Source organism: Chiloscyllium plagiosum, unplaced genomic scaffold (genome assembly GCF_037043375.1).
Source record: "Chiloscyllium plagiosum isolate Xiang-an unplaced genomic scaffold, Cpla_swu_hap1 HiC_scaffold_17, whole genome shotgun sequence".
NCBI classification, from domain to species: Eukaryota; Metazoa; Chordata; class Chondrichthyes; order Orectolobiformes; family Hemiscylliidae; genus Chiloscyllium; species Chiloscyllium plagiosum.
Genome location: NW_028270155.1, coordinates 33,858,536 through 33,883,240, shown reverse-complemented (window position 1 = coordinate 33,883,240; position 24,705 = coordinate 33,858,536). Strand labels below are relative to the sequence as shown.

Below are 24,705 nucleotides of genomic sequence, written 5' to 3'. Positions count from 1 at the left end.
AACAGGTCCTGGACTCACTGCCATATCAGCGTGGGCATTCATTTGTCAGGGCTCCAAGCTGACTCATAAATTTAAATCTTTCTTTTCTCTTCACCCCCTTTGGAGCCCATCTCTCCAGTCTCCTCTCCTTCCAGTTGCAGAATGAGATCTCCTTTTGTTTCTCCTCTTTGGGTAGTTAACCATCACATTATCACCTCATTCCCATCACATTCCGAATCAAATCTTTCACTATTCCTCTTCTCTTGCTTCCCCTAGATTGACTCATTGACAAACCACAGAGTAATCCTCCGTGCCTCCTTTGGCATTCTTGAAAATCCCTACCAAGTCACTTATCACTGTCTCCTTACAAGCAGCAATCTCAATTGCCTATCCTCTCATCTCATCCACTTTACGACTGAACCCAATAGTTGGGGACTAATTATTTTCAGCTTCTTTCCCATCATGGTCTTGCTGGACCTATGAATTCTGTCAACACTGACTGCTTTTCTTCATACCTTCTTTCAGAATGAAGGCTCAAGACCCTTGGAATCCATGAGCTTATTGTCTATGATTGTGTTACATCATGGCCTTGACAGAAAACCAGCCTACAGACTGTCACATACAGCCTGTCCCTCAGCAATGACCCCCCCCAGCTCAAAGAACAAAGAAGAGTACAGCACAGGAGCAGGCCCTCGGCCCACCAAGCCTGCATCAACATATGATGCCTTTCTAAACTAAAGATTTTTGCCTCTATTCAGTCCATTTCCCTCTATTCCCTGCTTATTCATGTGTCTGTCAAGATATCACTTAAACTTTGCTATTGTATTTGCTTCTACCACCTCCTTTGACAGAACATTCCATGCACCATGCATTCTACATTAAAAACTTGCCTCTCACATCTCCTTTAAACTTTCCCTCTTTTACTTTAAAACTATGTTGCCCAGTAATTGGGATCTCTACCCTAAGGAAAAAAAGACTCCAACTACCTACCAGATCCATGCCTCTCATAATTTTGTAAACTTCTTTCAGGTTGCCCCTCAGCCTCCAGCATTCAAGTGAAAATAAATTGAATTTGTCCAATCTCTCCTCAAGCTAATACCCTCCAAACTAGGTAAAATCCTGGTAAACCATATTCGTACCCTCTCCAAAGCCTCCACATCCTTCAGGTAGTGTGGCTACCAGAATGTACACAATATTCCAAATGTGGTCTAGCTGGAGTTCTATACAGCTGCAGCATGACCTGCCAATTGCTTTACTGTATGCCCTGGATGCTGAAGTCAAGTATGCCATATGCCTTCTTCAACACTTAGATCCCTCTGTATTTTGATGCTTCTAAAGGTTCTGCCATTTACTGTGTACTTCCCTCCTGCATTAAATCTTCCAAAATGCATCATCTCACGTTAATGTCTGTATTAAATTCCACATGCCATTTCTCTGCCCAAGTCTTCCGCCCAACTATATCTACCTATATCCTTTGGCAATCCTCCTCACTATTTGCATCTCTCCCAAACCTTGCATCATCTGCAAACCTACTACAGAGGAACCTCGATTATCCGAACACCATGGGTGGGGAGTATTTTGTTCGGATAATCAAATGTTCAGATAATCAAATGCCAGATAACACAGTTTAGCCAAGCATCAGGACCCTGCAAACCTGTTCGGATAATCAGAAATTTGGATAATTGACTGCCAGATAATCGATGTTCCTCTATAATCAGGCCACCTCCATACTCCTCCAAGTTATTGACAGAACAGCCCTCAGTTATCCGAACATCAATTATCCGAATTCCAGATTATCCGAACAAGATCTCAAGGTCCTATAAATTGTTATGAGCTCTATATAAAGTCACACACTATGAGAGAGACGCTTACTCACAATCACACACAGGACATCCACCAGGACAAACACAATTCTTTTGTAATTGCACATTAACAACAACAGCAAACAACATACAAAAACAATTGAGCTGCAACCTGAAATTCCAGTTCTTCCATAATCTTAAGTACCTGTTCCGATCTGCAATGCCACACAGACTAATGTTGGATTTTTCCCCCCGATAGCTTGTGCTTTCCCCTCTCTCTCTCTCTCTCTCTCTCCCCACCCCCACCCCCCACCCCCCACCCCCCATCTCTCCCTCTCCAACAGCGTCTCTTCTTCCTCAGGCAGCTGAGGAAATTTGGCATGACAGCCTTGCCAACTTTTATAGGTGCGCCATCGAGAGCATTCTGTCTGGATGTGTCACTACCAGGTATGGCAATTGTACAGCAGCTCAATACAAAACAGTATCACTGTCAGGACAAAGCAATAACTATTTACTCTGAAGTTCAGCAAGAGGTCTCCAGACATACATATCCGTAATTTGTGATTGGGAATCCGAAATGACAACCTTCTCAATTGGGAAGAAATAACTGGGGAGGCTGACTTAATTCACACAGGTAAGGTTTCAGTAAGATGCTAATATATACAAATAAGCTTGTTGATCCCGGCTGTTCAGTAGATCAATCTGCATTTGGGGACCAGAGAACCTAATTGTCAAAGTTTATCTAATGGCTTATCTAATCAATTTTTTTGATTCTCAACTGATTAATGTCACTCACCACCATTCTTCTGAGACTTCTGGAACCAGAAAATCCTGCCCATCACTTTTTACCCACCTCTTTCTCCTCCTCTTTAAAATGCACATTTTCTACCACCCATATCCTCAACCTTTGGGAAACATAACTTCTTTGATTTTAACCTCAGTCTTAACTCACCGTGCTGGGTTCTTCTGGATTCTTTCTTCTGGACTCATTGGTATCTTGTCCTCCCTCCAGGTAAACTCTTCCACCACCTCCTTGACTTTGTCATCTGCTGAGGGCTCTACATTTTCATGGTTTCAATCACATCTAAACCCATTTGTAATTAGTTTGTTGTGTCTCTCTTTCAGTCTATGTTACATAGTTTAAATATATGCTGTTACAAAGGAACAATGTACTCTGTTTCCTTAGTTTTTAAAATAGCATCATCTCTGTCACAAATGATTTGGCAAACCTGCTTATATTTGCAAGCCCATGACTTACTGATGTTAACCGAATGAAAATATTTTAATGTCACTCACATTTGATCTGAGTCTGATGAAGTGAAGTAATGGCTTTTCTGTTTCCTTCTCCTCCCAAACAAAAGAAAGTTTCTGAAACATATTCACATGAAGATGCTGACTTCTTTCAGTGTTGTTATTTGGATTGATGATCTTCTCCTTGCACCAGGCAGAAAGCATTGTCTGTTCATTCTGACATTACAAGAGATATTTAAGAGCCAATGTCCCAGCTACATTTAGCCTGTAAGCAAGTTTCTTTTGTCAGAACCATTATTTTCTTGTTACCTTAATGCTATTATTGTATTTTAACCATAAATTGGAGAAAGAGTCACTCAAGTGCCAACAAGCGACACATATCAGAACTGAAATTTAGCCTGAGGAAGAAAAGTGGAAATATTAAAGTTCAAGGGACTAAGAAAAGTCAAAATGTAAATTCAATGTGGCATTTGCTAAGACTAAAAATTACATTAAGTTATGGTAACCGTCAGCTTAATGTTAGATGGTTCCTGTCTTGGTTATAGCATGGAATGTCATGATTTGGAGATGCTGGTGTTGGACTGGTGTGTACAAAGTTAAAAATCACACAAAACCAGGTTATAGCCCAACAGGTTTATTTGGAAGCACTTACTTTCAGACACTGTCCCTTCATCAGGTGACAACCATCTGATGAAGGAGCAGCACTCCAAATGTTAGTGCTTCCAAATAAACCTGTGGACTATAACCTGGTATTGTGTGATTTTTAACTAAGCATGGAATATGCTAATTATATCAAAGTCATTTACTCAAAAGGTTCAATAGAATTCTGCTGGATTGCCGAGTCAATTTCTTTTCTTTGAGAACAGATAAATACCATCAAATTTCTTATTAATGATCAGTCCTAGTACAGTTAATTTGCAAAGTTATTCTTTGCACTGTAGCTTTTCTTCCTGCTTTTTGAATATGTGTTCACCGTGAAAATAATCAGCTGTATAACATTGGAGACTTTTTTCCTTCATGCTGTTTTGAAAACTACTTTCAGTAGCTGTTGGCAGCTTATTCTGCCAAAACAAAATTACGTTCAACTGCACTTTTCACTATTTTGAAAAGGGAGCCACTTGTGTAATGATGAACAGTTGATTATGGATATTTCATGTTTGTGTTTAGTCAGAAACAGTGCTAGTGGCTCAGTGACTGAGGGCTGATCAATCAGAGAAAGTATAGCTGCTTCAGACATATAATGTTTCCAAACTGCAACCTCAAAGAATGATCATAAAAGAGTTTCAGGTAACTTAATTAGTTAATCCAGAGTGCCACCTTGCAGTGCTGGAACAGTGCAAACTAATATAGTAATATCATAATCAAATGATTCATTGTATATCTGTAAGAGTTTCCTGTATACCAGTCATTAGCATCTTGTACTTGGGGTGGCATGGTGGCTCAGTGACTCAGTGATTAGTACTGCTGCCTCACAGCACCAGGGACCTGGGTTCAAATCCAGCCTTAGGTGACTGTCTGTGTGGTAATGCACACTCTCCCTGTGTCTGTGTGGGTTTGCTCTAGTGTCCTCCGACAATCTAAAGATGTGCAGGTTAAGGTGATTTGGCCATGATAAATTGCCATAGTGGTCAGAGATGTATTGGGTAGGTGCATGAGTCATGTGTAAATGTAAGGGAATCAGTTGGGTGGGATACTATTCGGAGGGTCAGTGTGGAATTGTTGGGCTGAAGGGCCTGTTTCCACACAGAAGGAATTCTAATGCGTGCTTTTAGATGGTAGATTAGGAACTATGGACCCAGATTTTTGATTGCATGGAATCGAAGAAAAAAATGGCAATTATGGCATTTCTGGAGATTTCACATTTCACCATCTCTGGCTATTTTCATTGATGCAGAATGGAGGACTGTTTGTGAACACCAGACATTGAAATTTAAAAGTTACCAGCTCCATTTTGGAAATAGAAACTTTCAAATTTTCTAAATTACAGCTGCTCAGTGCAGACAGAATTCATGGACTGAGGCAGAAAGAATCACAAAGGGGAGCAAAGATCTTGTAACATGCACTCCAGTTCCTCATGGAATGCTGTAAAATGCTTACTAAGGTGACGTCTAACAACGTTGTGATTGCAAAAGTAATAACATAGTTGTCAGGATGTTACTTCTGACAGCAGTGAAAATAAAACTCCATAAGCCTTGATATGCATTCAGATAGATCATCCTATCTTGTGGTACAATATGGAAATGATAGCCAAATGTGAGATTAATAGCTTATTGTTGAAACTTCTCCCATGACTTTCATTTATATTTTAAAGAATGTCTCAGCCATTTGTTCAGCTATTTGAGCTTTTGGCTGTCTTCAAACACTGCAGTTTGTTCAGACAACAAAGGGTGTGGTGTGAGCTTGGTTATTTTGATAGGTTTATAATTTTCTAAGAGTATTATCATTTTCTAAGTCATTAACAAAGTAATGTTTGTTTAAGATATTTCTGAACTTTTCAAAGACTTCCACGTGTCATTATAAACATGTGAATTATCATTTTAAAGTGGTGACTAGAATTGACAGTAAAGGGGGTGAGCTGGATGACAAAGGTGAAATGGTTGGGGAGTGAGGACGATGGGGATGAAGGAGTCAAAGAAGGTCTGAATGAAGTGGAGGATGGGATGAGTGGTGTTACAGGTGGGTAAGGAGGACTTTACATTTATCTGTAGAATTTGGTTCATATCTCAGTGAATGTTGACAGACCTTTCAACCCTCCATTTTTGATACACCTTCATTTTTGTCTCTGGTCAGCCATCTCAGTTGAGCCTATTTCACAAATGGCAATTGAACCAGCTAGCACCAGTGGAAAGGCACGGAATTTTTTTAGCTGCAAATTAGCTGCTTTGTTTCCTGTATTACAACAGCAGTGACACTTCAAAAATAATTAATTGGCTGTGTAGTGCTTTGGGATATCCTGAAATGCGAAAGGTGCTTTGTAAATGCATGTCTTACTTCCTTGCAACAAACATAATTTAGGAATTAGGATTGGAAATCTGTTCAAGCTAAACATTGGATGCTGGAATCAAATGTAGACCTTTCCATTTGCATTCCTGAAGAATAGTGGAAATTAAACAAAATTAAAGTCATCAGGACAAACAACATTTTCATGGTTTCATTTTAATCTTTTCCAGCCAAGTAACGAAAGACATCTTCCTTGGCAATATTCAAACATGACATTCGTATTACATTACAGTGGTATCATAAAATCATTGCCAATCAATAATACATAGGAGAATATACGGCTGTTAAAACATCTGTTAAATATTCTGAAAACTACAGCAAGGTGAGAGAGTATGCTGGCAAATAACATATCTGCTCCATAATTAACACTGGTTTACAGAATCAAGTTGTAGAAAAAAGCAAAATACTTACAAATTATGCAAAATTCATTTTTTTAAAAAATGACATTCACACAAAAAATGCAAAGCTTCACTACAGTTAATTCATTTGTGATTGCTGCCCTACCAAAATGTGTCTAGGCTGCTTCTAGAATAAATTGAAAAATAAATTATTAATTATTAGCTTCAATCCTGAAAGAATTCATTCATAAGCAGTTCTCGGCAGCTCATCAGTTTAACTTGTATTCTAAAGCACTAATATTCTGATTTTTCGGCAGGAATAATTAAGATGTTCATCTCAGCTTATTATCAGTGATCAAGGAGTGCTGCAAATAAATGTAGAAACTTAAGCTACCTGACTTTTGGGTTAAAGACAGCCATATATGAGCAAGGGGCCTTTGTGACAGGAAAATGAAAGCGTGAGATTAAAGTATCTCAGCATGCTATACATGATTTTTTTTAAGGTTAATGACTGTTTTATGCCATCAAAATTAAACATATAAAATAAGGTTTTTAGATTTACAGCCTGTTCACTTGCTGGTGGGATAAACAATGGATAAGCAAATCTATACTGTTTTATTATTAAGCTTCTTAATTCTGTAAAACCTATTTATCCAATCTATCCTATCATGCACTAAATTGTATGCAGTCTCCTTTTGTGCTTCCTTCTTCAACTGGCAACTGCAAAAATCAAGAAACATCTCACAGCCACAATTATATTAATGCCAGTACTAAAGGCCATGTTAAACTGCTAGATGCAGCCTAGATAGATAATTTCAACAGTACTTGTACTGCATTGTACTTCTGCCTTCAGCTGCTCTCTGAAAGAGCCAGAGACATAGGATTAAGCTATTCCGTGTTGAGCTGATAGGTCAGTCTAGACTCAATATATACAGCAGTATAATATCAGGGCTTTAAGCATCACATTATTGGACAAATAAAATTTGCAGAAACTTTTCACACAGTAAGACTATATCATATATCAAAAATTATTTATCTGTGATTTATTTTAAACAACTTCATAACAAACACTATTTAGCATGCAACGTTATTATGTTTTTCTGCCAGAATGTATGCATGCATGTAACTGAGCTGACAATCAATTTATACCGCATACATGAATATCTTCTGTTAATGTCTACAACAGTATGGCAATGTAAATTGACATTACTTTTAAGATTACTTAATATATTTAACAATTTACACCACTGAAATACATAGGTACTACTGTTTCAACTAAATTTGATTATAAAATAATACAGAAGGAAATTTCTGAGTAGCCAACATCTAAACAAATTGCTATCTGAAACATGTCTATAGATATACGATAAAGTTCAAGTCATTTGACAAGCTATGAAATAGCCTTAATAATCGAGTTGAATACAGATGAACAATTAAAATTAAACTTGTATTTTAGTACAGAAACAAAATAAAACAGATTATAGGAACAGATAGCATGCACACAGCATCAGCAATCAGCTGAGAGATTGAGGAAAACAACTAAAGATATTGAGAAAACAAGTTTATTCACAAGCTAGAGTAATCTCGAAATCTTGATACAAGTAATCCAGCATGAATTGCAAATGTATTTATGAAAATAGTAATATAAAATAATCTATTTTTAAATTGAGCAAGAATTTCAAAGATAACAATAATATTCAAATAAAGATCCAGTGAGAAATATATTTAAGCAGAAATTATGCATGGTAAACTCAATGTTTGTATTGAGAAGTTTAGAAGCTCCTTTTTAACAAAAGTCCACAGGCCCTTTTCTCATGGTTCTGCTCTATACACTTCTAATTGCCATGAAAGTGCCAGTGAATTTTTCCTAGTTTTCTTTAAAGTTAAACTAAACTAACTGATTGTTCACTTTTCTTTGTAAAATTATTGGTAACACTATTGTCTCACAGACTTCCCATCACAAAATGGCTGTGATAGAGAACCAAGTGACAATATGGATCAAATCTGTGTCCTAACCCTCTACACTGTCTATTCTAGGAGAGAACATACAAACAGTTCCTAACTGTCAACCGACAAAGCAGCCACACCATCAAGTCGCCACTGCAAATACAACAATGGCCTCATGAACATAAAAATCAGAGCTTTAATAAGACCAAGGCAATTTTTGAATTAATATTGATTGCAAAATGTGGCTCATTTTAAATTGGGTTTGTTAATAATCTGTTTTGTGGCTTAAGTCTCTGACCCAGTGTGCTCCACATCCATAAAATTAATTCTATTCTCTGTATAGTGAATTGAGGAAGCTTTCCTTTATGACTTTCCATAATTAAGAAAACTGTGTAAAGAGCTCATTGGGGTTTGATTTCAAGCTCATGATGGAGCTTGGTGACCCAAATGACCATTTTTCAGAGTTACAGCTTGCTTCTAAGGAAACTGGAAAAGTGATTGACAATGTATCAGCCTTGAGAACGTTGCTTTAGGACTCCAAATGGAAAGCCAACTGTCCTAAGTACAGCATGTTTTCCGGGCATGAGTGTGGTCCAACCACTAAAAATGTTTGTTCAATGTTTAGAAAAGTGTATGTGCAACACCATCACTGGCTGTTGACTGTCTCTCGCTGACTCCTGTCAGCCTTGGCTGACCTCCCAAGGAGTGGCATTATCCCTAAGGATGAACAGTAAGTTTCTGAAATGAGTGTACTTCCTGTAGAGGCACCAGCGGCTTGATCTGATTATTGAAATGAGGTATGCGGCAGTTTGGGGTGAACCTTGAACCCTCTGATTTAAGTTGTGTGCTGTGCTAGTGAAGTACACACTAAATATTTTATGTCCAGGTCCTTCCCATCAATTTCGCCAGACCTCTCTGTGTCATAACACACTGCCTGAATCAAAGGAGGCATAATCAGGGACGGATGGGAGGGGGAAATGTTCAGGGATTGTTTACTCCACCATCGTGACCAGAGGATCCTCCAACCAGCTAATGTATCCAGTGCACCCAATGGGAAGAGGTATGAGCTTATGGAATTGACCAGCAAGTAAATCAGACTGAAGATATAATCTGGACGCTTAGAAATTTGGAATCTTATGTATTGAATTGACCACTTTCTCTATGAAGTTGATGGAAAACATAGAAATGTCTCTAGGTATCACTTCCTCTTGTTCCAAAAGCAGTGGGTTTCCACTGAAATGATTGGCATTTCCAGGTTGTAGTATCCCTAATAGTGCAGGCACCTGACAGGATTTTTTAGTGGTGGGCTTAATCTCCATTGAGCCCAGAATGACTAACAGGGTCAAGAACACAGGGTCCCAGTTGGTCAGTACCTGAATGAACAAAGGACTGCAAATGTTCACAGCCATGGTGGTTATGGTTTGTGCTGAATACTGCAAGACCTCTTAGGAATTGAGATTACGCCTGATGATTTGTATTTATCAAGAAGAGTACAGTGGTCAGCTGAATAAAGTGTTTTTGTGGGCATTACTTATATCACATAAATGCTCCACATATTGATAGCCAAAGAAAATGATTCCCTAATTTACTGTTATATTTTTGATCCAAAGCATTTTAAATAAAGGTCTAATTCTAAACAACACTAAAATACATCTGTTCTTTTGATGAAGATTTACCTCCTTCTGTTTTGATGTTGCTGGCTTCCTCCTGCTGTGTCTGCTTTTCCCCTTGTTGCTTGCCATTGACTTCAGGGCTCCCAGTGATTGGAGTTCGCACCACACTGTAGTTAAGAGGAGTTGTGTACAAGGGACGCTGCTGTATGTCATCTCGGCTACAATTGCACAATTTTTTGAAAGCAGATCTGAATTTCTGGGACATCAGATTATAAATGACAGGATTGATAGCACTGTTGGCATACACACACAGTCTGCAGAATAAAAGGAACCAAGCATTTTCATATTGCTTGTCTATGAAGGAATTGACCACTACTATTGTTCTGTATGGCATCCAAAGTAAAGCAAATAGAATGACTACCACAGCCAACATCTTAGTGACCTGTAGAGAAGCAAAATCCGTACATTGTATTAAGACTTTGTAGTGATCTTGAATAAAATGTATTTTCCTTCAAGAATTTAGTTTATTTAAAATTGCTAGATCATTGAGAAACCTTTTAATTAAAATTTTAAAAAAGTTTTTTTTAAAATTGGACCAGTATTGTAGACTGGGGGGGTAAAAGATAGGTTTAAGAGAAAGGAATTGTAAATAGCTGTTGTTTTAATGTTCTCTGTTGGACTTAAAGAATGAAATTGTTAATTTTTACTTTAAATAGTGACCTCTGGGATAGTTCTTTGCCTCTCGAAATTTAACAGGTTACAGCGTGAGGTGAGCCGTGAGGTGAGCTTCTCTGTGTGTCACGTTTAAATTAGCAGAGGGATTTACACCATGCTGTAACACAATGTACATGATTAAAGAAAACTTCACATTTTTAATAACATTTTTCTCTTCCACTTTCTACCAAATCTCAAGCCAAGCTGTGATCCCAGTCTAAGGAGACAAATAAGCAACATATTTACAGACTTCCATCATTACATTTGGCTTCTATAAGAATTACACACATTTCCATCTTCCTATATCAGTATGATACAACACACATTTCAGGTTTTCTGAAATTTTGGTTGTACTGCACTCTATACATCAAAAGCTCTGTTCATAGTGCAATGGGGACATCAAGGGAAAAAAATTTGTTCATTGTATCATTATCTGCTCCCAAGAAATCTATATAACATTGCATATTTGAAAATGATATTGCTGAAGCACTTACAACAATCTTCAGCCAGAAGTGCCAAATGATGATCCATTTGGCCTCCTCCAGAGGGGCCCAATATGACAGATATTAGTTTTCAGCTAATTTGATTCACTCCATGTGATATCAAGCAACAGCAGGAGGTACTGGACATAGCAAAGGTGATGGGCTCTGACAGCATTCGAGCAATATTACTGAAAATGTGTCCTCCAGAATTTGCCATGCTCCTAGCCAAGCTGTCTCAGTATAGAGAAATTGCCCAGGTATGCCTTGCACATAGAAAACAGCACAAATCCAATCAAACCAATTAACAGACCTTCAGTCTATTCTCAATAAATAATCTTTAATAAAGCAATGGAAGGGGTCATCAACAGTGCTATCAAATAACACTTTTTTAGTTCATATTTAGTGTGATGTAATGTGTGTGACTTGTATATATTTTAATATCAATTATTTTAGAGTTCAGATTTGAATAAGTGGCATATGGGTTTTGGTCTGTGTGTGTGTGACCAGGTTTAATGATTAACTTGTCAGAATGCCATGAACCTTGTTATTTTGTAAGTATAAGAGTGATAGTTCTTGAAATGTGATCAGGAATTTGTTTGCATTAGGAGAGCTTTATAAGTATATAGAATAAACATTAAAGAGCGTTAGACTGCTTTCATTTAGAAAGATCAGGAATTGACTTTTGTTTTTCTTAAGGAAAACACCCATAGCTTGGAAACTTTTTGGTTTCAGTTTGCAGATGCCCTGACTGAATTTGGATGTGTGAAACAGTTACTTTAAAACTATTACTTTAAAACTAAGTAACTATTAGTTACTTTAAAACTATTATGTCAGTGTAAGGGTTTAGTTTGAAAGTTCCAGACTAGAAGTGTTTGGTTAGACTCCTAAAGGGGTTACTTGAAACTGGGAAATTCTAAGCTCAGTTGTATGAATACTCAAGGAAAAGGCTATCAGAACCTCAACACCAGAAAGTGAAAGCAACATGAAGTCAAATATACAGAATTTACTGTAAAATCGGTAGTGGAAAAGTTAATTCAATTTTTAATACGATATGAATTACCCAAAGAAATGGAATCAGATCAATGTTGAATTTTTACATCATAATATAAAAATAATTATTACTAGTTTAGGAATAAAACAATTTACATTCTCTGATATCATACACAATCTCAAGGTGCATTTGGAACGATGGCATCAAATTTTGAACAGCATGGTAAAGCTTATCATCAAGAATGTCCTTTTAATTGGAATAAAAGAATTTATTTGTTATTATTTGCCATTAGGGATGCTCCTAATGAGTTCACAAGGCTTAATCATTTTTGGACTTATATATGGACATGAGGTGAGAGGACCATTTAAATTAAAACTGAAGAAAAATTGATAAACCAAAGCTCAAAACTATGCCTCCAGACTATGTTTCAAATTTCAGAGAGAAACTTACTAAAACATGTGAGTTAGTTATAAAGAAATTGAAGGGTTTTCTCAATAAACAATGAAAATTATAGTAAGTAAAATGATAAAGTTTGAAATCTTGTTGCAGACAATGCATTAATATTGTTAACTGTCTCTGGGGAATCATTAGAAACAAGATTCAAATCAAAAAGAAGCTCAAAGATGTAGTTTCATAGTGAGTAATCCAGGCAGGAGAAAGAATCAATGATTGTGTCAAGTTAAAATGTTAGAAATATTATGACTGAGACTGAGATATTATTCCAGATTAGTGGTGCTGGAAGAGCACAGCAGTTCAGGCAGCATCCAAGGAGCAGCGAAATCGACGTTTCAGGCAAAAGCCCTTCATCAGGATATTATTCCAGCAACACATTTTCAGCTTATGACTGAGATAGCCAGGAGAAGAGTGTACTTACAGCTGTGAACGATGTAAGGACTGAAATAGAAATATTGGAACAAGTGAAGAATGAATCAGAAATTGAAAATTCAAAACTTGACCCTCCTGCAATTGAATTGGATAATATGGAACTGCTTAAAAGGTTAATAGAATATTTTGTATCTTCCAGATAGCCAATAAAGTGACTTATGAAGACTAATACAGAATCATAAATCAATTTATGGAAACAAGCCAGGAAAAGCAGGTTTTGGTAGTTTGTGATGTTAATATGTTAAATGTTACCTATAAAGACTCAATAAGCAGAGTTTAGCTTTTGCGAAAGATGAGTATATATCATTGTGAGAATGATTAGATTAGATTCCCTACAGTATGGAAACAGGGCCTTGGGCTCGACAAGGGAGTAACCCACCCAGATCCATTCCCCATATTTACCCCTGACTAATGTACCTAACACTATGTACAATTTAGCATGTCCAATTCACCTAACCTGCACATCTTTGGACTGAGGGATGAAACCCACGCAGACACAGGGAGAATGTGCAAACTCCACACAGACACTCGCCTGAGGCTAGAATTGAACCTGGATCCCTGATGCTGTGAGGCAGCAGTGCTAACCACCGAGCCACCATGTCACTGAAATGATTCATTGTTGCTGGAGTTTGCCTATTGTGACAGTGACAAAATCAGATGGGTCACAAAGATTCTAGATTGACTACTACAAAGTCAATACGCTGTGTTTCAACACCTGTCAAATTGGGTCATATTTAAGAACATCATGACATTGTCACTGGACTAGTAACCGAGAAAACCTGGCTAGTGCTGTAGGCACATAGGTTTGAAGCCAACTAACATGAATAGTGAAAGTTGAATTAACAAAATTCAGAAATTTAAAGCAAACATAATAATACTTATGTAGCTATTGTTGATTGTTGTAAAAACCCATCTAGTTCACTAATATGCTTTAGGGAAGAAAGTTGTTCTTCCTTACCTGGTCTGGCCTACATATGACGCCAGATCCACAGCGATGTGGTCGCATCTTAACTAACCCAGCAAGCCATTTGTTTCATGAACAATTAGGGATCAGTATCAAGTGCTGAGCTAGCCAGCAACACCCACCATACATTTTTAAAATTTTAATAGCTTCTATTTTTTCTTTGTCATTTTGTGTAAGAAATTTTGGTTTCATGGTTAAAAATCAAATCTTCCGCATTGTGTGCTTGTATTTCAGCAAAAGACTCACCTCATCAATTTTTTTAAAAATGGTCTATCAAGCCATATTTCATTCTGGGATCAGACTTGTCCAGTAATCACATCAGCTGGAACCATAACAAAGGCCATACTCCCTTATTTCTGACTCAGTAACCTGCCTTATGATAGTAATGGGAGCACTGACAAAGTTACTATAATATTTTGTGTGCCTTTTCTGGTGGAGGTATAGGACCCACAGCCCAATTCTGTCAAACTATCAATCAGTAATACCTAATCAGATAAACATGTGACTTAAGTATACATTTATTTTGAAGATGTCATTATTGTTATGTGGCAATACATAAATAATTATACATACCAAGATCCTAAAAATGATAAATGAAAATGAAAACCTGTTTTTGGTAGGTTTCACTGAGGGACAAGAATTCTGCTGCTCTTCCCTAAACAGTGCCATTGGATTTTTCACTATAGAGACTGACAGGGCCTCAGTTTAATGTCTCCTCCAGAATTGCAGTAAAATGAGGAAGGGAAGAGGATTAACATTATAATAGAAATATAAATAGAAGCATTAATAGGACTAAAAATCAGCAAATCCCCTGGACCTCACTCCCAACAGAAACCATAGTTCTAAAAGAGCTAACAGTCGCTTGGTTGATGGTGTTCTTTCCTAAATTCTGGAACAGTCCCTATGAATTGGAAAGTTTCAAATGTTCAAGAAAAAGAATGATAAATGGGAACTGCAAACCAGTTAGCTTGATATCAGTAGTAGGAAAATGGGAGCTCATGTTAGAATGTGATAAAAGGCCACTTAGAAAATTATATTGACCAAAGTCTGAGAGTAATGGCATGAAAGGGAAATTGCATCTGACAATCTTGTTAGAGCTTTTTGAATTTGTAATTAGTAGGATAAATAACAGGAACCATTAGATGTAACACATTTGAATCTTCAAATGCATTCATTAACGTAATACATGACAGGTCATTACCCAAAAATAAGACTCATGGGATTGCATGTATTATATTAGCATTGATTAAGGATTGGTGAACAAACAGGAACCAGAGGATAGCAATAAACAAGTTGTTTGTGGCTTGGCAGGGTGTAACAATGGGATATAGCAACAATCAGTTCTTGGGCCTCAGCAATTTACAATGTACATTCATCAGGTGAGTATAATTTGCTAAGTAATGAGGGCAAGTAAACTATGAGGAAACTGCAAAATGTATGGACAGTATGCTAGTGATAAGGATGTGATTAATGGAATATAATGTCGAAACATTGCAGCTTCAAGGAAAAAAATAGCACAGCAGAATATTTACCAAATTGTCAGAGCAAGAGAAATGTTGACATTTCGACAGATCTATGTATACATGTATCTTAATCCAGTAAATTAACAAATAACAAACAATTAGGAAGCACATTAGTGTTTAGATTAGATTAGATTACAGTGTGGAAACAGGCCCTTCGGCCCAACAAGTCCACACCGACCCGCCGAAGCGAAACCCACCCCTACATTTACCCCTTACTTAACACTGCGGGCAATTTAGTATGGCCAATTCACCTGACCTGCACATCTTTGGACTGTGGGAGGAAACCGGAGCACCCGGAGGAAACCCACGCAGACACGGGGAGAACGTGCAAACTCCACACAGTCAGTCGCCTGAGGCGGGAATTGAACCCGGGTCTCCGGCGCTGTGAGGCAGCAGTGCTAACCACTGGGCCACTGTGCCGGAGTGTTTATGATGAAGGGATTAGAGTATAAGAATAAAAAATCTGATACTGCACTTTTATAGTGCCTGAATGCTAAAACTTGGGGAACTGCATATAGTCTTAGTCTCCCTATCTCAGCATAGGTATGTTTCCCTCAGAGGAAATGCAAGAAATGCAGTGTTAAGTAAGGGGTAAATGATTCCTGGGGTGAAATGATCATGCAATGTCAAAATATTGAGTGGACAAGGCCTATATTCTCTAGATTTGTACAGAAAAATGGGTGATACGATTGAAATATATAAAATTATTCTGTTGCATAACCTACAAGTTGCCAAAAGGATATTTCTCTTTGCTTAGGTGTTTAAACCAGGTATCACAACCTCAGGATAAGAGTCAGCCATTTTAGGGTTAGGTTGAGGACAATCTTTTTTACTTAATGGGCTGTAAATCTTTGGAATTCTCTACTCTAGCAATCTTTGGATGTTCAATCATTGAAAGTATTCAAGATAGATCAATGAACTTTTGAATGCAAAGGGAATTGAGAGACATTGTGATCCTGTGGAAGACGTAGTTGAGCTCAAAGGTCAGACTTTATTTATTCAATGTTAAAGAATGCTCAAATGACCAAATGCCCCATGGGTTCAGATGCTATAGTAGTGTTTGACCTGTCAGAAAGGCAAAAGACCCACCAATGTGAGTCAAACAGAAACTGGTTGCATTCTTGAGGTTTTTAAGAAAACTATTCCTCACCTGGCTTTTGACCTCAATGCACAGGTGAGAAGCATTTAATTTCACAGTAGCACCAACCATGTTTTGGTAGGCACTAAAATCCACTCGTAAACTTTGAATTTTACACATAATGAATAAAGGAAACTTTTTTTTAGCTCTTGTTAATTTGGAGAGTGGCTGACATCAAAGGATATAAATTCATATGCAATGAATGGCTAAAATCCAAACACAGAATGAAATATTTCAGATTGATGAAAACAACCAACTGCATTAATATAGTACCTATAATATAATAAAATATCCCAAAGCAATTCTCAAGCAAGTTACAAACAGAATTTGAACCAAACTAGATATTCAGGCACGTGATCAAAAGACTGATCAAAGAGTTAAGTATTAAGGGACATCTTAAAGGAGGCTAAAAAGGAACAGATAAATAATATCCCAGGGTCTCAGCAGCTAAAGGCACAGTCACCAATGGTAAAGTGATTAAAATCAGTGATGTATAAGGCTCCAGAATTTGAGGAGCAAAGATATCTTGCAATGTTATAGGACTGGATGAGATCATAACAGATAGTGTGCAGATTCTTCTGCTCCTGGAGGGGACATGCTTAGAGAAGAGTAGGGCACTTAATGAAATGAGCAGGTTGCATATGCAAACCTCCATCTGAATTAGGTCTGAGATGGAGAGACCAATAGTTGACCAATCAGTCCCCAATTAATGACCACAGAAGGGTCTCAAGCTGCCACTGGAGAGACTAACCCAGTTGTAAGCTGTCCAGTCGCCATGCAGCATGCCCAACAGCTCAAACTGATTTAAGCAGCTTGTTGTAAAAACGTGAACTCTGCTTTCTCCCCCACAGATGCTGCTAGACCTGCTACGTTTCCCCAGCAATTCCTGTTGTCATTGGCAGCTTGTCACTTTGTGGGGAGGGACATCACTCAAGGAAAGGAAATCAGTGCCTGATTAAGGGATTGGAATAGACAGACGCTGTCCACTGAGCAACACTCCCCTACCCTTTCTTCTAACCTATTGCACCCATCTTCCCATATACTCCCAAGCTTTTAAACCACCCCCAAAGTATCCAACAAATCACTTACCTTTCTCCTGAGTCCTCCACAGTCCTAGTTGTTAATCCTAGCAGCAGCCATAGCCTCCTCCCTGTTGCTTGTGCGTACAATAGTTGCTGGTTTCTGACTGGCCTCACCAATAAATAATTAGTGTTAGATTTAGTGGCCCAGCTAGGAGAGGCAGCTGAGGTGTTTCATCAGCTCTCCAGTCTGTGAGACCCACCAGTGCCTCAAAAGAACTCCATTGAGGGATGGATTTCAAAAGATGAGAATTTTAAAACTGGTGTGTTGCATAACCAGGGTTAAAATAGGTCCATGTGCACTGGGGCTCATGCTAGAATATACGACTCAGGCAGCAGAGTTTACATTTGTGGAGTTTTGGACTATGGGAGGTTGTCCAGGAGTATGTTGGAATAGTCAAACAGAGAGATACCAAAGGCATGAATGAGGATTTCCGCAACCGAAGAACTGAGGCAGAGGTGGAGACAGCCAATATTGTGCACTTAGAAATGGGCTGATTTAGTGATGGTGAAGATAAATGATCAGGAGTGCAACTTGGGATCAAATATGATACTACGTTTGCTAACGGTCCAGTTTAGCCTTGGACAGTTCCAGTGGAAAGGAATGGAGTCAGTGGCTAGGCAATAGTTTCTGGAGCAGATCAAAGACAGGGGTCCTTGGATCAAGGCATTTGAGTTCATTAGGAAAAGAAACAGGAATGGCAGAGGTAGCTGAACAGAAGATCTTCACATTTCTGAAAAAAAGAATCCATGAGCCTCTCACATTCAGTGAGGGAAGAGGAGGCATGCAAGGGTGGTACAAGGAGTTCAATTGTAATGAAAAAAGAAAGAACATTTCTCATTTCATTCCTGCATGATCTTTGAAACTGAAGCAGTTTTACTGTTGGAGACCAGGATCCGATTATATTTTATGTGGTCTAGCCAGATCTGACAAAGGATTGCTAAACCAGTTCTCTTTTAAAGATGTTCAGATCTACACTCCTGCAACTTGAGTAGAATAAATTGTCAAAATGACTGGGGTGAGCGGGTTTTAATTAGATTGGTGGAGAGGATGTGATGTGGCAAATCAGAAGCTGTAGAAATGTTACAATGAATCGTGGGCTAAATAGTTGGAAATTGTTCGTTGTTGGAAATAAGTTAATTACCAGAAACAAACACAGACAATAATGGAGAAACTCAGCAGGTCTGGCAGGATCTGTGGAGAGAGAAACAGAGTTAATGGTTCGAGTTCAATATGACACTTCTTGAGAACTGAAAGGAAATTATCTTTTTGTACTTCTGACAAAAGCAGGGGTTCAGTGCAAAAGACAAAGAGGTTGTTAATGGTGGAGAAAGAGATAAAATCACATAAAATAGTTGTAAATGATAATGTGAATGGGAGAGACTGAGTCTTCTCGACTAAGCAAAGTAAACGGGCACCAACAAGACAAAGCTGTGGGGAGAGTTAGGAGCATAGGAAGAGAATGTAAGAAAATTGGAGAAAAGGCATCATTCAGTCAGTTTTGAAGTTATGGAATTTAATACTGTGACCTCAAGGCTACAAGTTCACTAAGTGGAAATTGAGATGTCATTCCTCGAACTTTCATTGTGCTTTGTTGAAACACGTTGAAAAGTGTGGAGCTGGAAAAGCACAGCAGGTTAGGCAGAATCCAAGGAGCAGGAGAATCAACAGTTCCAGCATAAACCCTTCACCATTGAAACATTGCAACTGGCCCAGAACAGGAATGTTACCATGAAAGCAAAATGGTTAATTGAAATGGTGAACAACTGGGAGGTCAGGGTCATTCCCATGAACAGAGTAGAAGTGTTCCACAAAGCAGTCATCCAGTCTCACCAATGTAAAGGAGTGTCAGCATCACAGCTATTTACCAAAGTGTTTTTCCAGGGGTTGACACAGAAGGAAGTGGGTTTTGAAGATGAAAGAGAATAAGAGATAACCTTATCAGTGATCAATATAGTAAGAAGAGCGAGACTACACCAAATGGCAAGATTAAGGCGGTAGTGATGAATGTGGGTGGGTGTACAAGTATGTAGAGAAAGATTTATACAGGGGAGGAGAGCAGCGTGCTCAGAGATAAAAGAACAAGAAGAGTTGAGATGAAAATCGAAATCACGAAAGACAAAAAGTAGAGGCTGAGAGGTGAAATACTTAGGAGACTATTAGGAAATCAGAATTATGAGGTTGGAACTAAGGGAAAGGGTCAAATTAAGTCAAAGTACTAAGGAGACAGGCCAAGGTTGACCTAGATATAAGGTGTAACGTAGAGACCACCACCAGCTTAAGTGTGGTGTGAGTGCAAAATAGGAGTGCAGGTGGAGAACATTCCTTAAGGAAAGTGTGGTGTGAGTGCAAAATAGGAGTGCAGGTGGAGAACATTCCTTACTGTCTTTTTAATTATTTATTGAAGCAAGAAAATCCTCTCATAATTGTTCCTTCGGGAACGCTATTTATTTTTTAACATTGAGTTTCTGATTATTCTCTTCACTTCAGATCCAGTCTACTTTCATCATTCCCCTTTCTTCAGCAGAATCATTACCACTAAAACCACAGTATTTCAGTTAGCTTTTCTACACAAAACAATCAACCCTGTATTCTGCCCATTTCCCAAGACACAGCATTACCTGTTTTCTAGATGAGACTCCCCCCTTGCTTGTCCGACTGGAAGACTGTGAACTGCTACTTTCTGTCCCAGGCCGCTCCTTCCAACGCTCCATTCCTGTCTCAATTTGGTTTGGAATAGGACTGAGGAAAAGGACCCGCCCAATCAGACCATAGAGCACAGTGGCCACAATCAGGGGAATCACATAGAAGATGGTGAAATCAATGAAGTAAATAGGTAAGTACAGGTTCCTTGAGACTTTGTAGCCACACTGAGCATTCTGTCTGCTATTGATGTTGATATCCACCAAGAAAAACCACAGCATGCAATAGAAGGATGTAACTGCCCATAGAAATGCTAAGATTTTCTTAGCTCTGGAGACAGTGCATATGGACTGGGCTTTTATTGGATGGCAGATGGCAATGTATCTTTCCACAGTGAATGCAGTGATGGAACAGGATGACACGTTAATGCCCAAGTATTGGAGGTAGGTAATACCCAGGCATCCTACATGCCCATAGATCCATTTCTCAATCAGACTGTCAGAAATATTGGGTAACCCTGCAGCCACCAGGACCATCAGGTCAGCCACAGCAAGACTGACAAGATAACAGTTGGTTGGGGTTCTCATGTGTCTGGCAGTCAGGACCACCAGGACCACCATAATATTCCCGATGATTCCAGTTCCACAAATGGCCAACACCAACAACACTGAGGCAGCCTTGTATTCTAAGGATTTGTAAATCAAGTCAGTCCCAGCAGAAGCAGAATTTGCTAGGGAGATGTTAGTGGGGGTCAAATATCTACTCATGTTTTTCATAGTGGAAAACGAAGTCTGTTTTTCTCCCAAATTAAGAGGAGATAAAGGATTTAACTTGAACGATGATGCTTCTGTGGCCTCACACGGTATTAGTCTGTAAAAAATAAGCCATTGCCATTATTTATACTTGATATATTCAATTCATAATTCCATTATTAACATGCACACACCACAACAAAATTGTTTGCTTATTTGGGACAAAGAATACAGTCTGGTGAATTAACCTTTGAAGACTGAAAGATTCCAGTTTTTGAAAAGCGTCTGCTTAATTTCTTGAAAATATTTTGAAAATCAATTGCTTCACAAATATCAAAAGATTGCTTTTATTTAAAAAGAAACTGCACAATTATTAACTCTCAAGGATTTATCAAAACATAGTCCTTTTGGAATCTATTTGAAAACATAATTTTATTAGTTTTCTTTTTATTGCAAAATGCTACTTCATTCATCAAGTACTTAAACATGTGATAAAGATATCTATTCCATTACTATTTAATATGGACCATCTTCAAATTTACAAACTTATTCTTCCATTCATCTGTTTTATGCCATAATTTTTTTTGGTACAATCTTTCCATTCCAGGATCTTGAATATTATTTGTTGATTTAAGCTTCTTACAATATATAATTAAATATATTGATAAACTATTACTTTGAATATCCAAAGTGAATTATTGATTCAAAATAACTTTAGAATACTATCACACATGCATACCTTACATATAATTAATCATTAATTGGATTATATTGAAAACAGAAACAAATTAACACAGATTAGCCAAAACTATCCATCATCTCGGATTATCAACTTCCTTACACGCTGTGGGAAAATGCTAATACATTTGAAAATATTAACCATACCCCTATTTGTAGCTGTCTTTCTTCTTAGTTTACAATGAATGCTGGTAATATTTCAATTAAGCAGGTAAGGAATGTAATCAGTATAATTAACATAGTTTTAATTTGCAAATTCTGAAATACATTTACTTCAAACATTTTGAAATAGTCACTACTCAGTCATTAATTTAGTTTTACAATGAACATTTGAGTTTTTTAATTTAAAATTCATGTTAGTTTCCTTCTCTCAAACTTGTACTTCCTCTAAAGATAATAATTTTCAAAGTAATTAACATACCTTGAAGTAAAATCCACTGCATTGGTAACATTCGCTTTCTGAGAAGGTTTGTGTGTATATCCTTGATTCTTGATGAGGCAAGATTTATGGAGAAAGACTGCAGAGCCCCCTGTAGAAGATTTGTTACAATATTGTAGGCAACCCAATCAGGGCAGGTTGATATAGTCCCCTTCAATCAGCCACTAGTCACATGCTTTTGATCTGAATTTATATCTGTAACCATAGTTACACTGCTTATATGCTTCCATGGTTACACTGCTTATATCCTTACACGTAATTCAACAATTTAGTCATCAAATGCCCATCAATTTTCAAAACATGTTGCTTTAGGATAATGTAGGTAGTAAGTCTTTCTTTTCCTTTTGCAATTGTTCTACAACGTGTTTCCCAATGTAATATTTAGTTGGAAATTATTATGTATATACTTTAGCAGGTATTTTTGCAAATTCTTTGATGGTATTGCCATATTATACATGCTTTCAGTAAATAGAAAACCTGCTGAACTTTTCAAAACTGCTATTTTGCCTTTTTCCTCCTGTTTTGTGGAGGTACATAGACCAATAAATTTCTTCAACTACTATTTTACTTTATTGAACTTTCTGGTCATTTGATTCAGTAATTAGTTTATAAAATAATTATAACTGAAATAACAGAAATAAGAAAGCTACATTTTAATATTTAATAAATCAGTATTTGTTCTAGACACTTTAGTTTTATTTTGAAAGGTTTTATTGGTTCATGAATTTCTGCTGTTTAATTATTTCTCAGCTATTTAACTATTGTGATTACTGAGTGTTATTTTCAGCTCTCAACATATTATGCCTGCTTTCTACAATATTGTGATGAATTGTATCTTACATGATGATAGCTACGGTTGAGAGAAATGTTAAACTTAAGAACCGATTTTCTGTTAATATGAGTAATTAATTATAAGATTCAATTCTGATAACTCAGTAGCTAATTTGGCCTCCATAGAAAATACTCTCCAATGCATATAGTCCTAATTATGATTTTCTGGTGTGCTTCTATGATATTGTACACCTAAGTAAATCCCAACACAATCCCTCAATGTATACTAACCCAATCAAGAATGACCAGGTATGGATAGGGTAGTCAGAGCAAAGGTATCCTCCCCGGCCTTGATGCAACAGCAATTCACAGACCTGGATGAGGAATGCTCAAGGTGACCATTTTTCTCTTAAGGTCTTCACTATATCTGACTGACCCTGAAGAGGGACCATGTAGTGTCCATGAAAATTCTCAAAGTCGACCATGAATAGAGGACACTGCAGAACATTCATTGCATGATTGACTCTGGTTGGTTCAATTAAAGCTGATTAGAGTTAAAAATCACACAACACCAGGTTATAGTCCAACAGGTTTATTTGGAAGCACTAACTTTCAGAGCGCTGCTCCTTCTTCAGGTGGTTGTGAAGCAGGACCATAAGACACAGAATTTATAGCAAATGATTACAGAGTCACACAAGTAAAATGATATATTTCACAAACCTAGATTGTTGTTAAGTCTTTCATCTTTTAGAATGGGTTACAGAATATATGAAATGAACCTAAGGTCCCAGTTGAGGCCGTCCTCATGGGTTCCAAGTTGGCTATCAGCCTCTGCTTGGCCACTTTGCATTGTTGCCTGTCCTGAAGTCCACTTTGGAGGATGGTCACTTGAAGATCCGAAGCCAAATGTCCCTGACCGCTGAAGTGTTCCCCGACTGGGAGGGAACACCCCTGCCTGGTGATTGTTGTGCTATGTCCATTAATCTTATTGTAGCGTTTGCTTGGTCTCGCCAATGTACCATGCCTCTTGGCATTCACACTACAAGTTACCCTACTGCACTATACACTCTCTCACACACACACACACACACGCTCTTACCTATTCACACACGCTCTGTCATACACACACACATACACTCCTCACACCCACGCAACACCCTCTCACAGGCTTATACCCCATCACACTCGCAAACACACTTTACCAAGCTTGCATATATGCAAACACATACTCTCTCATGTGCATTCACACACACACTCTCACATGCACACACTCTCTCTCTCTCTCTCTCTCTGTATCCTGCATGTGCACACACATATAAGTCTATGGGGTGAATTTACATTTGCAGAATTATATTTGTAGATACATTCTATTTTGCTCAAAAAATGCACAACTTATAGGCAGTCAATGCAGACAGTCAATCCATGTAATATTTTGTAAATTCACTTTGGAAATCGAACCAGTCAGACTCAAGATTGGGATACAGACAGACTCTGACCTCACAACTTTAATGCATTGTCTGAGCTAAGATGTCACCTTTTTTTAAATAAAACCTTGTTATCTTGAAAACGTGACTTAAAAGAAGTTCTAGGATTTACATGTTAATGAACCAAAACCTGTAACCCATTCTAAAAGTTAAAAAACTTAACAACAATCT

At 37.8% G+C, this 24,705-nt stretch overlaps 1 protein-coding gene across 1 annotated transcript; it reads right to left on the bottom strand.

Moving 5' to 3' along the window:
* Window positions 1–6,178: 6,178 nt before the first annotated feature.
* LOC122558345 (thyrotropin-releasing hormone receptor-like) lies at window positions 6,179–22,597 on the bottom strand. The gene is made up of 3 exons (XM_043706806.2): window positions 22,262–22,597; window positions 20,329–21,220; window positions 6,179–10,372 (listed from the first exon to the last, which is right to left on the bottom strand). The coding sequence occupies exons 2-3, from the start codon at window positions 21,124–21,126 to the stop codon at window positions 9,950–9,952; spliced, it is 1,221 nt and encodes a 406-aa protein (XP_043562741.2). The 5' UTR covers window positions 21,127–21,220; window positions 22,262–22,597; the 3' UTR covers window positions 6,179–9,949.
* Window positions 22,598–24,705: the final 2,108 nt, after the last annotated feature.

What these genes read in the sequence shown, in the direction of transcription:
- LOC122558345 (XM_043706806.2), bottom strand. Translation starts at nt 21,126, where the DNA reads ATGAAAAACATGAGTAGATATTTGACCCCCACTAACATCTCCCTAGCA. An exon ending in GAGTCTCATCTAGAAAACAG is followed by an intron (nt 10,373 to 20,328) that starts GTAATGCTGTGT and finishes GCTTCTCTACAG; the next exon opens with GTCACTAAGATGTTGGCTGT.